This window comes from Pelobates fuscus, chromosome 4, assembly GCF_036172605.1.
Source record: "Pelobates fuscus isolate aPelFus1 chromosome 4, aPelFus1.pri, whole genome shotgun sequence".
NCBI classification, from domain to species: Eukaryota; Metazoa; Chordata; class Amphibia; order Anura; family Pelobatidae; genus Pelobates; species Pelobates fuscus.
In genome coordinates, this window is record NC_086320.1 from 275,679,685 (window position 1) to 275,692,278 (window position 12,594).

Consider the following 12,594-nt stretch of genomic DNA (forward strand, 5'->3'; position numbering starts at 1 on the left):
CATTGTTAAATTCTTAAAGGACAAAAAGAGAAGATTCAACTGCATTGCAGTCGATAGCTTGATATTACATTCTCTGTTGATAAATATGAGAAGACCTTCTGGTGTCCATGCTTTTTTGACCATTTTAACTACACTGTGGGTGCTCAGTCATGTCGAACACTTTTATGCAGATTCGTGGGTGGTTCTTAGATTTGTAAACTGTAATATGAGTCAAGCAACTTAATATGTGAATATAAATGATCATGCCACTCACTTGTCCAGTCTAATGCAGTTGATTGACATTTAGGTTTAGGAAAAACTTAGATTGAGTGTGATGAAAATTCCCAAGTAGGTGTCTTATATTGAGAAGATTATTCACTAAACTGGGAATTATTAGGATGTTGACCAGGAAATCACACATCTCTGAGAAAATTCTCAACAGTTTTTTTTTTCATTTGTATTAAATCACTGGACAGGATATTCGCTATTTTTAAGCTGTTGAGCTTGGTGTAATGTAACTTTTCAGTTCTAAATGATCTCAAAGTGCGGCACCTTAACTTTATTGAACTAAAGTTGTTATGGTGCTAGCAGGTCCGTGGTGCTTCCTTACCTTTTTTTATGGGTTAAACTGTTCAGAAGCGATGAAATCCCAATGTCTGCTCTGCAGTGCCTCGTTCTAGTGCTGTGCAGTGGCTCCATTGATTGACTTAGTACAGACTGCCAATGCTCTAAGCCATGCATAGGCAACCTTTGGCACTGCAGATGTTTTGGACTACACCTCCCATGATGCTTTGCCAGCATTATGTGTGTAAGAACATTATGGGGGATGTCGTCCACAACATCTGGAGTGCCGAAGGTTGCCTATCCCTGCTCTAAGCCAATCAGTAGCTCCCCATTCATTAAACAGCTTGAAAAAGGTACGTACCTTTCTCAAGCCATTTTGTTTTTAAACAGAGGGTTGTTACAGAGATAAGGAAAGTAGTAGTGCTGTCACATCTCACAGTAGTTGTGAGCATATTACAGAATATCAAAACTAGCAATTGTGATTCCCAGTTGAGTGTTAACATGTCTGGGTTCACATACAGTATTCTACTGTTCGTAGACTCAGTATTTGCATCTAACAGTATTATGTTCTATACAAGTAAAAGTCTAATTTCGGAAAAGGTATCATCTGGCTGAGGGAAAGTCCACGGTCGCGTCTAGGTTTATTGGTTCTGAGATCTATGTTATTGTCGGCAGGTATGTCACGTTTTCAGTGTACACAAAAGCTGTTAGTAACATGTTAACCCCTAACGGTAAGGAAGCTCCTCGGACCTCCGCTTCATGTTCCTTTAAATGTGCCTTCGAAGAACTTCTGAATATGACCAAAAATTACATTTTGGATATTTAATTTGAAGGCACATTCCTTGGTATCAATTTAAATGTTTAAAAAAAGTGAGACAAACTCAGCCTGTGCTGAATATTCTTCTTTTCAGCATATGTATACTGTAGTGTAATGTTTTTCTCTTCTATGTTACACGAAAATTGACATGGTCAATTTAACTCTGCTTTTGCTCAGTGGAATATATTCGTGCCCTCAGGCTAGCTGGCTCTATGTCAAGTCTGAAAGGAACCATGACATTCTCAGTCCCTCTGCATAAAGATGCTGTAATAGGAACCACATAACAGCATACAATCAAAGGTTATTGGTTACATATATAAAATGCATTCAGGATTATCCACTAAACTCAGAATATTCGCAAATTAAATCCAAATAGAAAAACTGAGGAAAAAAAAAAAGCTGATCTATCACAACTTGGTTATTTTACCTTTACTTTGCCATTTGGATTCAATTCTCAAAAATGTAGTTTATGAACAGGGAGATAACACCCAATTTAATGCTGTTCTGACCCTGGATTAATGCTGTTATGGTGACTCATGTCGTTTTTCCTTTACACTAATCTAACCAAGAAGGTTGTATTGTCTTAAAACTCCCAGCATCCTCAGTATAATAATATTTGTTATAATCAATGTTGGAGCATTGGTGATTTAGGAGTCTACAGCAGCTCGGTGCTTTTAACCCTTTCTTTTCCAGCTTTTAGTTACTGCATTAACTGTTTTTTTCCCTTTCTTTTTTAGGTCAGTATAATTTCTACATTCATTACCAAAAAAAGGGGGATACAGACACTGCTCAAAAATTCCAAAATGTTAATAGAAAACTAGGAGTTAAGCGTTAATAGACATACAGAACCGTAATCTCTATAATGAGCTGCATGTAATATACCCCAATATACAGCTGCTAAACAAAAGAACATGGTTGTCTCATATGTCCTGTGTTTTAACTACATAGTAAGTCCAGCTATTTTGTGTCAATAGTTTGTTGCAACTTTATTATTGCACCATATTCTGATAAATCCTTTTTGGTTACTGGAGTGTTTGCATATTGTTATCTTACAACACTCTAATCACAACCCCATCTTTTAAAGCATGGGCATTAAGGAATCGGTCATGCCACCAACTACTTTTAACTCTGTTTAAAGACCTTTCATTTATGCATTGTGCTAGTAGTTTTGCTAGCAAATATATAGATTCAAAAATAGTTTTTTCTCCCACTTATCAATCAATTCTTTGGCAGGGACAGTAAATATTTTTTACTGAGCCTGAATTTAGTCTGGATTTAAGCCTGATCGAACACCCCTGGATAGCTGAAATCCAGACCCAAATACTTCAAATTGGGCCTGAATTTTAAAAAAAAAATTCCAAATGATTTGCCCACTTAACAAATGATGAATGTTAGCTTAATAATAGAGTGTAAATAACTAAATGCTTGGTCATGAATACGGCATATAATATCAATGAATACACTGCTTCTCTCCAGGATTAATCCATTTTATTTTGGATTAAAGTTACCCTTATCCACCTAGAAGGACAGACGTTGTTGCTGTAGTCTGGCTGTCAGACGCTTAGCAAGGTCGTGATGCGGCCAGGGGCAGATCCTTTATTTGTGTCTCCGCAAGCCATGGCGTGACAGATTGCAGGTTCCTCACAATCATATAGTTTGTTCCCTTCCCGTTGGCTCTGCTTTCACTTTGCACCCTTTCCCCTTCACCTTTGGTCAGTGGTGTACCTACAACAGTCACAGGTGTCGCCACTGCGACCAGGCCCATGACTCCAGGGAGCGCGGCCACAGCGGCGAACCCTGCGACTGTCACCCGCCTGCATACCTTCTGGGCCGGTGTCTAGCCGCTTTCATGTGCTGCGTTGGGGGAGAGCGAATGGGACACATTCAGGAGATGGGGGGAGGAGTAATGGGACACATTTGGGAGCTGGGGAAGAGGAGAGAATAGGCCACATGGAGGGGTTGGGGGGAGGGAAAGGGACAAATGGAAGAGCTGGGGGGGAATCGCTTGGAGAAGCTGGGGGGGAATGGGACACATGGAGAGGCTTTTGGGGGGAAATGAGACACATGGAGGGGCTTTGGGTGGGGAATGTGACACATGGGGCCTGGGAGAAGTGAATGAGATACGTCTATGTTTGCGTAAAAATAAAACACATCCGTTATTTGTCCATACTTTTTCTTTTATTTGTTGGGATGAAGAAAAAAAAGAAATATTTAATAGGGGTTCCATCAACAGCATGCCTTTTACTGTAGATATTGCATGATCTGCTAGCACTCTTGGGACAAGGAGGCAACGATATGTACTGTACATCACCAGCTGAGAAACATATGTACAATGGAGTAGCTACATACTATGGAACAAAGTGGTTAAAAAATGATCAAATGAAGAAAAAGATAAACATTTAGCTTCTTCGGCATCGGAGGAGGGACACTGAGCTCATACACCTGCATTTCAAACTCCATTCCAATGCTTTGCAGGTAAAAGAAATTGCACTAGGTTCAAAGATTAGTAGAATTGCACCCATAAGAACAAAAAGAGTTTGTCCAATCGTCTAACCTGCACCGAGACACACAATACTTTTATGTCAATTGAGCTAGTATCATGTCAAGGGAGAGTCCTCCTCATAGTAAGTAGGAGCAATCGTAAAGAGTCAGGTCGTAGATAAAACGGCTTCATTTGCATGATTTAATAACTTGCTCGTAGGGCGGTGGAGGTGAGTTATAGTAAGGAGGTGGTGGGAAAGCCTGATTTCCTTGGGGTGTGCTCGGCTGGGTATAAAAAGTTGGGGTTGCTGGGTTTCCTGCAGCTCCTCCTGGGTCAGAGTAATATGGCATTCCGGGTTGAGGAGGTCCTACAAAAAAAGAAACAGTAAATATGTCTATTGTCTACTTGCACTCCAAAGCATGTTTAAAAGTAAGGTGTAGGTGTCAATCTTTAATTTAAAGTTGCACAGTAATTAAACTCATCAGCATCGCTTTAGTGAAGTGTGACTTGTGATTGATCAGAAGTCAGTTTGCCAAATTTAGACCAAAAAGCAGTTAAATTGGACACTTTTTCCAACTACTCTATTTTGGCAAAATTTCAAAAGTTTGAGAATAAACCTTCAGATTTATACTGAGAATTCTTTCTTCACGTACTCCTTAAAATGAAGTTGTCTTTTCATAACAATCTGTTTCTTAATTATCCTATTAAAATACGCAATGTCTAATCACTTTACAATAGCAAAGCCAATTGCTGGTGCTCTATAAAATGAAAATTCTATGATAAAATAAGCTTTCTATTGACATGACTGGCCCAGAGAGGCTACTTTTAAAAGTAATTGGTGTTGTCCCTAAGTGAAAGTAATACGAAATCTGGTTTAATCTTCTGCAGCTTACCTGTGTGCTTTTTTTTAGCTTGGTATTGTAAAAAGGATGAAATACAAATATAAATACAATGAAACTTATTTGTGTAATATTAGCATTAATGTGATTTGTTTCCACTGTTTCCTTTTTGTGTGACTGAAAATGTCCTATATTAGATGCCATGTTTATTGAGTAGTATCTAGATTCTGCAAATGCAACAAGCTGTTAACTATTTTTCATATACTGCAAAGTGGCTAGTAATAGTATACTATATTTATACCTTAAAGGACCACTTTCAGGCACCCAGACTACTTCAGCTCAATGAAGTGGTCTGGGTGCCAGGTCCCTCAGGTTTTAACCCTGCAGCTGAAAACATAGCAGTTTCAGAGAAACTGCTATGTTTCACTGAAGGTTAATCCAGCCTCTAGTGGCTGTCTCACTGACAGATGCTAGAGGCGCTTCCGCGATTCTCACTGTGAAAATCACAGTGAGAAGACGTTGGACGTCCATAGGAAAGCATTGAGAAATGCTTTCCTATGGACTGTTTAAATGCGCCCGCGGCTCTTGCCGCGCTGACGTCAGCAGGAGGAGGAGAGTTCCCCATTGCTGAGGGAGCCCGGCGCTGGAGAAAGGTAAGTGGCTGAAGGGTTTTAAACCCCTTCAGCCCAGCAGGAGGGGTCCATGAGGGTGGAGGGGACCTATTAACACTATAGGGCCAGGAAAACAAGTTTGTTTTCCTGGCACTATAGTGGTTCTTTAAGAAATACATTAAATGGATACTCTAAGCAACAAGGCAACTTTACCTTAAAGGGACACTATAGCCACAATAACAATAGCTTAATGAAGCTGGGCTGGTGTGTATAGCCTGTCCCTGCAAGGCTTTTCAATGTAAAGAAAATGCAGTGTTTGCATTGTTGCCTAGGAACATCTCCAGTGGTAGTCACTCAGATGGCCACTAGATGCTTCCTGGGTCAGTGTTGAACAATGTGCAGCACTGACATTCAGTGTCTCCACGCTCAATTTTCCGTGCATGTGCAATAGCCGCCTAATGCTTTCCTATGGGAAAGCGTTGGATTGGCTGATATCATCAGGTTTGATGATCTCAGCCAAGGGGGTGGAGTGTGGGCTGGGCCAGCCGTGATGGACCTGCGTAACACTGAAAGAAAGTTGACTAAAATGACCTGGCACTTTGCTGACAGAGGGGCCGGTTTGTATTCCTGTGACTATAGTGTTCCTTTAATGAAGCAGTTTTGGTGTATAGATCACTCCCCCTGCACTCTGACTCAGTTCTCTGCCATTTAGAAATTAAATTATTAAGTTCCTGTATTTTAGACGAAATGCGTCAGATGTGACTGTTTGACTAATCTTTAATAAAGAGGCTCTGGGGAGCCTGGAAATAATTTTACCACGCTGTGACTAGATCTTTTAATTTTATTTATAGGTATTTTCCATTAATGAGCGGCATTCAGGGAACTGAGCCCACGTAAGCTACAGTTTAAAAAAGAAAAAATGTTTAACCCCTTTTCAATTTTCTTACCGTTTGGGACCAGGGCTGTTATTACATTTCTGCGGGGTCTGTGTTTAGCTGTAATTTTCCTCTTACTCATTTACTGTAGCCACACATATTATATACCATTTTTCTCGCCTTTAAATGGTCTTTCTAAAGATACCAAATATTTTCAACATATCAAAAAATTATAAAATATGATAACAAAACACAATGTTTCTAACTTTGACCCCCAAAATCTGTTACGCATCTACAACCGCCAAAAAACACCCGTGCTAAATAGTTTCTACATTTTGTCCTGAGTTTAGAAATACCCAATGTTAACACGTTCTTAGTTTGTGTTTGTTTTTGCAAGTTATAGGGCAATAAGTATAAGTAGCACTTTGCAATTTATTCAAACATTTATGCAAGTTACATTGTAACACTGATATCTGTCAGGAATCCCTAAATAACCCTTCACATGTAAATATGTTTTAAAAGAAGACCACCCAAGGTATTAAAATTGGGGTATTTTGACTCTTTTCATGCAACCATTTTACCACCAATCTATGTCAAATTTAAATAAAATTAAAAAAATTGGTGATTTTTTTGACACACATTGCAATTTAAGAATACATGTACTGATATTGATTTTAAGGGTTACTGCCAAAGCACACCCCAATATGTGTTCAGCAACATCTCCTGAGTACAGTGATACCACCCATGTATAGGTGTGTTGGGTTCTCTGGGGGCTAAAAGACCTTATTTGGAGGGTGCGCATTCCAATTTTCCAACTTGTGTCATCATGCACACATGTCCTATTTGGAACATTTTTGAAGCTGGCCAATGTAATTTACCCCCATCAAACCATGTTTGTTTGTTTTTTAAAGTAGATAACTCACGGTATTCAAAATGGGGTATGTCCACTCTTTTTTAGTAGCCACTTAGTCACAAACCCAGGCGAAAATTAGCGTTTATATTGGTTTTTTTTGCATTTTTTACACATAAACTGCTATGATATCAGTATAATACATTTTACTGCTCTAAAACACTCATATTTCTGTAGAGTAATGTCTCACAAATAAAACAGTACCTCTCAAGTGTAGGTTTTATGGTGATTTGGAAAGTTACAGGGTCAAACATAAGATTTGCTAATTTCTATTTTTGTAAATTGCTATATTACCATTTGAAAAAGTAGACCACCCAGGGTATTTAAAATGGGGTATGTCCAGTCTTTTGTAGTGGCCACTTAGTCACAAACACTGGCCAGATTTAGCATTTATATTTGTTTGTGTGTGAAAAATGTAAAAAAAGAATATGAACGCTAACTTTAGCCAGTGTTTGTGACTACTATAAAAAAACTGGACATACCCAATTTGCAATACCTTGGGTTGCCTACTTTTGCAAATTGTATGCCATCATGGTGGTAATTCTTATTCCTGGACTACCATACGGTCTCAAAGGCAACATAACCAATTTGGCAAATTTCAATGAAAAAAATGAAGTGGGCAAGCCTTATATTTGACCCTGTAACTTTCAAAAACACTATAAAACCAGTACATGGGGGTACTGTTATACTCAGGAGACTTAACACAAACAGTAAAACGTATAACAATGGTATCGTCAGTGAAAGTGCAGTTTTTGTTTAATAAAATGCAAGAAAACAAATAAAAACACTAACTTTGGCCGGCGTTCGTGACTAAGTGGCTATTACAAAAGACTGGACATACTGCATTTTGAATACACTGGGCTGTCTACATTTGCAAATGGAATACCATGATGGGGTTAATTCACATTCCTGGGCTACCACATGGTCTCAATAGGCAACATAGGCCCAGCAAACCAATCTGGCAAACTGAAATAGGCAAGCCCTTTATTGACCCTGTAACTTTCCAAAATACCATAAAACCTGTACATGGGGGGGTATTGTTATACTCTGGAGACTTCACTGAACACAAATATGAGTTTTTTAAAACAGTAAAACGTATCACGATGATGATATCACCAGTGAAAGTGCAGTTGTTGTTTAAAAAAATGTAAAAAAAACAAATAAAAACACTAACTTTGGCCAACGTTCGTGAATAAGTGGCTCGTGAGACATTACTCTACATATAAAATGTAGAATGTGTGTGTGTATATATATATATATACACACACACACATATATATAAATATGTTTTTATATATATAAATATGTTTTTTTAATTTATGTTATAAATAAATATAAATATGTTTTGTAATTTATATTATATATATATATATATATATATGTTTTTGTTTTTTATATTACATATATATACACACACACACACACACACACACACATCCAAACATGTAATAGGTGAACTCATAGGTCTTGTTCCAATATTTCTTTAGTTGTGCAAAATCAAATAATTCCGACCAACGTTTCGACCTCTATAAGGTCTTTTTCAAGATCTTGAAAAAGGCCCTATAGGGGTCAAAACGTTGGTCGGAATTATTTGATTTTGCACATGTAATTTGCACAACTAAATAAAAGAAATATTGGAACAAGACCGATGAGTGCACCTATTACCTGTTTGGATGTATATGGAAACACTGAGGTTGCACCTAGGCAAGACTTTTTTCTATTTACTGGATAAGGGTGAGTGCCAAGGTTACTTTCTTTATATATATAATATATATATATATATATATATATATATATATACACACACACACGTTTTTATTTCCTATATATGTATAATATATTCTACAATTATTAAAGCATTTTATAATATATTATACATATATAATGCATATATATGATTACATTATAAGTGCATTTTGAGATATATGTTGATAGTACACTTATAATGCAATCATATATATGCATTATATATGTATAATATATTATAAAATTGTTTAATTATTGTATAATAAATTATACATATATACCGTATATACTCGAGTATAAGACGAGTTTTACGGCACATTTTTTGTGCTGAAAACCCCCCACTCGTCTTATATTCGAGTCAAGGTCTGTATTATGGCAACTTACATTGCCATAATACAGACCAGGACCGCCGGGCTCATTACAAGCCCGGCGGTCCTGTTGGGGGCTGGGAGCAAGCTGTAACTTACCTTTACAGCAGCTCCGTTCAGCTCCCTTCTCCTCCGTGTCGTTCAGCTCCACTGTAAATCTCTCGAGAGCCGTGGCCGTCAGAGCGTCGCCATGTGTTACCGTGGCAACGCTCTGCGCGGCACGCAGACAGCGAGACTTACAGTGGAGCTGACCGGAACGGAGCTGCTGTAAAAGTAAGTTACAGCTTGCTCCCAGCCCCCCTTCTGCACAGCCCATCCACTGGACCACCAGGGAATAATATAGCCCCCCTCCCTGGCCAGGCAACAAGCAGGGAGGGGGGACAAAAAAAAAATGTAAATAATATTATAATAAAATAAAAAAATGTAATAATATTAAAAAAATGTAATATTAAAATAATAATATAAAAAAAAAAATGCTCACCCCCCCACCAAGGTTACACACTAGGGGTCTCGACTTATATTCGGATCGACTTATACTCGAGTACATACGGTAATATATTTATATGATATATTTATTTATTTTTTAAATTTTAGGTGTCAGGGGGTGGCAGCTCCATAGACTCCTATTGCGGCCATGTGATCATGGTGATCACATGGCCCTGGAGGGCTGGAGAGGCTGGAGCTGCCACAGAGGGACTGCTGGGGTCTCGGGCAGTACCCCCCGACCGGGATCGGCGGTCCAGGTGAGTACCCGGGTCATTTTAGCCGCGGACATGCAGGGTATAACTGCCGTTATTTGTCGGACGTACCCTACAGGTCCGAGGTCAGGAAGGGGTTAAGTTACTATCATTTTTTGTAAGTGGAGCGATGTGGGATACCCTATATTAACCCCTTAAGGACACATGACATGTGTGACATGTCATGATTCCCTTTTATTCCAGAAGTTTGGTGCTTAAGGGATTAAGGCTGGGAGTTAAGTTACTTTGGGGTTTTTATGCAACACTTCTTATCAAAAAGTATATAGTATATAAACAAAATATATCTTAAAACATTTTTCATAATATTAAATCATTTGAAAACATTTGAAAAGCTTATCCAACAACATTAAATCAAGGCTCTAGGTTTCTCAAAAAGCCTTATGCAGAATCTGTGCCCCAAAGAACATTCATAAGTTTGGACTCAGGACTCAGAGCTAGCACACAAAGCCTTATGCACACATAGCATTTCTGGAAGAAAGAATACCTGTCTTACTTATTTTATTAATCTACTTCCTATTTTTCAATTGTATCTACCACCATCCCCTACAGTATACTGTTTAATTGAAAACTATTATACCTTCCATGTTCAACTCTTGCTTTGTTAAATGTTTGTTTGTTTGTTTGTTTGTTTGTTTTTGTTAGTGTTTTTGCAATAATAGCCCCTTAAGGACAAATGACGGAAGTATTCCATAATGATTCCCTTTTATTTCTGAAGTTGTGTCCTTAAGGGGATAGTCTTGTTAATTTGTGTTCAACATTTATGACTTTTACCTATCTGATCTGTCTCGTTACCTCATTTCTTGAATCTCAAATGTTTCTCCTCTGCTTTTTTCCTTGATCTTTTTTCATTCCTCAATATCTGCATGTCTCTCTACCCATAAGTACTGTTTGATCTAACCCTAGACTGTCTCTGAGCCCAAACAACAATCATAAGTTTGCATTTAGGAGACAGAGCTAGCAACCAACGCCTTTTGCAGAAGTAGCATTTCTGGATGATAAATCACTTTTTCCTCAAAGCTTCTGGGACTACTAGTCTTTAGCCATCTGGCTTGCTTTCTCAATTACAACTCTCTTGACCCTCTTCAATCTGGCTTCTACCCCCTCCACTCTACAGAGACCGCTCTGATTAACCCCTTAAGGACCAAACTTCTGGAATAAAAGGGAATCATGACGTGTCAGACACGTCATGTGTCCTTAAGGGGTTAAACTAACTAATGATCTAATCACTGCTAAATCGAAAGGCCACTATTCTATACTAATTCTTGACCTCTCTGTTGCCTTTGACATGGATGATCATGCCCTCCTCCTTCAAACTCTCAGTCTCTGTGACACTGTCCTCTCTTTATTCTACTCCTATTTCTTCCAACATTTATTCAGTGTCTCCTTTTCTACTGACACCATTTCTCCTCCTCCTGTCTCGGCTGAAGTCCCCAAGGCTCTGTTCTTGGTCCCTTTTTGCTTTCTTTTTACACTGCCTCTCTTGGCAAACATATTCATTCATTTGGATTCCGCTACCATCTGTAGGCTGATGACACCCAGATATAACTCTCCTCCCCTGATTTCTTCCCCGCTCTCCAAGAGCACGTCATTACTTGCCTTTCTTCCATCTCTGATTGGATGTCCTCCGCTTTCTGAAACTCAGTCTATCTAAAACTGAATGTCTTATTTTTCATCCTCATAATACTGAACTTCCTCTTTCACTCTCTCTGCAAATTGATGGCACCCACATCAGTCCATCCTTGCAACCGTGTTGTCTTGGTGTTATCTTAGATTCTGGCCACACCTTTACACCTCATATCCTGTCTGTTGCCATATCCTGCTGATTCCACTTTAAAAACATTGCCCACGTCTGTCCCTTACTTATGTAAGATGCTGCCAAGGAGCTTGTTCATGCTCTGGTAATTTCTCGCATTGATAACTGTAATTCTCTCATAATTGGTCTCCCCAGAAGCCGTACTGCACCTCAACAATTTGTAATGAATGCTGCCACCAGGCTGATTTTTCTCTCCTTTCGCTCAGCTCACACCTTGCCCTTCTGTCAATAATTAGATTAGCTTTCAGTACCCTATAGGGGTCAATCTAAAATACTAACATTTACCTATGAAACTCTAATCAACTCTAGCCCCTGTTACATTTCTACGACTTCATAGTACCTTCTCGGTCTCTCTCCTGTGACCTTCTCCTGTGTGCTCTTCGCACCCATACTGCTAATTCGTGCTTCCAGAACTTCTCGCGAGCAGCTCCTTTTCTTTGAAACAGTCAGCCTACCCCCATCAGACTATCCCCTAATCTTCAATCATTTAAGAAGTCCCTCAAAACCCACATCTTCAGAAAAGTTTATGGCCTTTTAGAGTAACTTCTATTTCTCAAACCTGTCTCTTGCTCTGTCCTGAAGGGCCCCACTCCACTCTCACCTCCAGTTCTGCTACTTTCCCACCTTGTTGCTTAGTTTTAATCCCCTTCGATGCCCTTTATATTGTGTTTTTTATATCCCACCTCCGCGACATTGTAAGCTCAATTGAGCAGGGTCCTCATCAACCTATTGTTCCTGTAATATTTTCTGATTGCTTCATTTATTGTTAAATGTGCCCAATTTTCTAATATTGTAAAGTTCTGCTATTTAGATGCCAATAATAATAATTCAT

The 12,594-nt window shown here is 38.8% G+C and overlaps 1 protein-coding gene across 1 annotated transcript in view; it reads right to left on the minus strand.

The window, feature by feature from the left end:
• Nucleotides 1-3,516: 3,516 nt before the first annotated feature.
• The window catches only part of VOPP1 (VOPP1 WW domain binding protein), a 189,131-nt gene continuing 180,053 nt past the window's right edge, over nt 3,517-12,594 (minus strand). Inside the window, exon 5 of the mRNA XM_063452122.1 lies at nt 3,517-4,209. Within this exon, the coding sequence (XP_063308192.1) occupies nt 4,031-4,209 (179 nt within the window). The 3' untranslated portion in view covers nt 3,517-4,030. The remainder of the gene's footprint in view (nt 4,210-12,594) is intronic.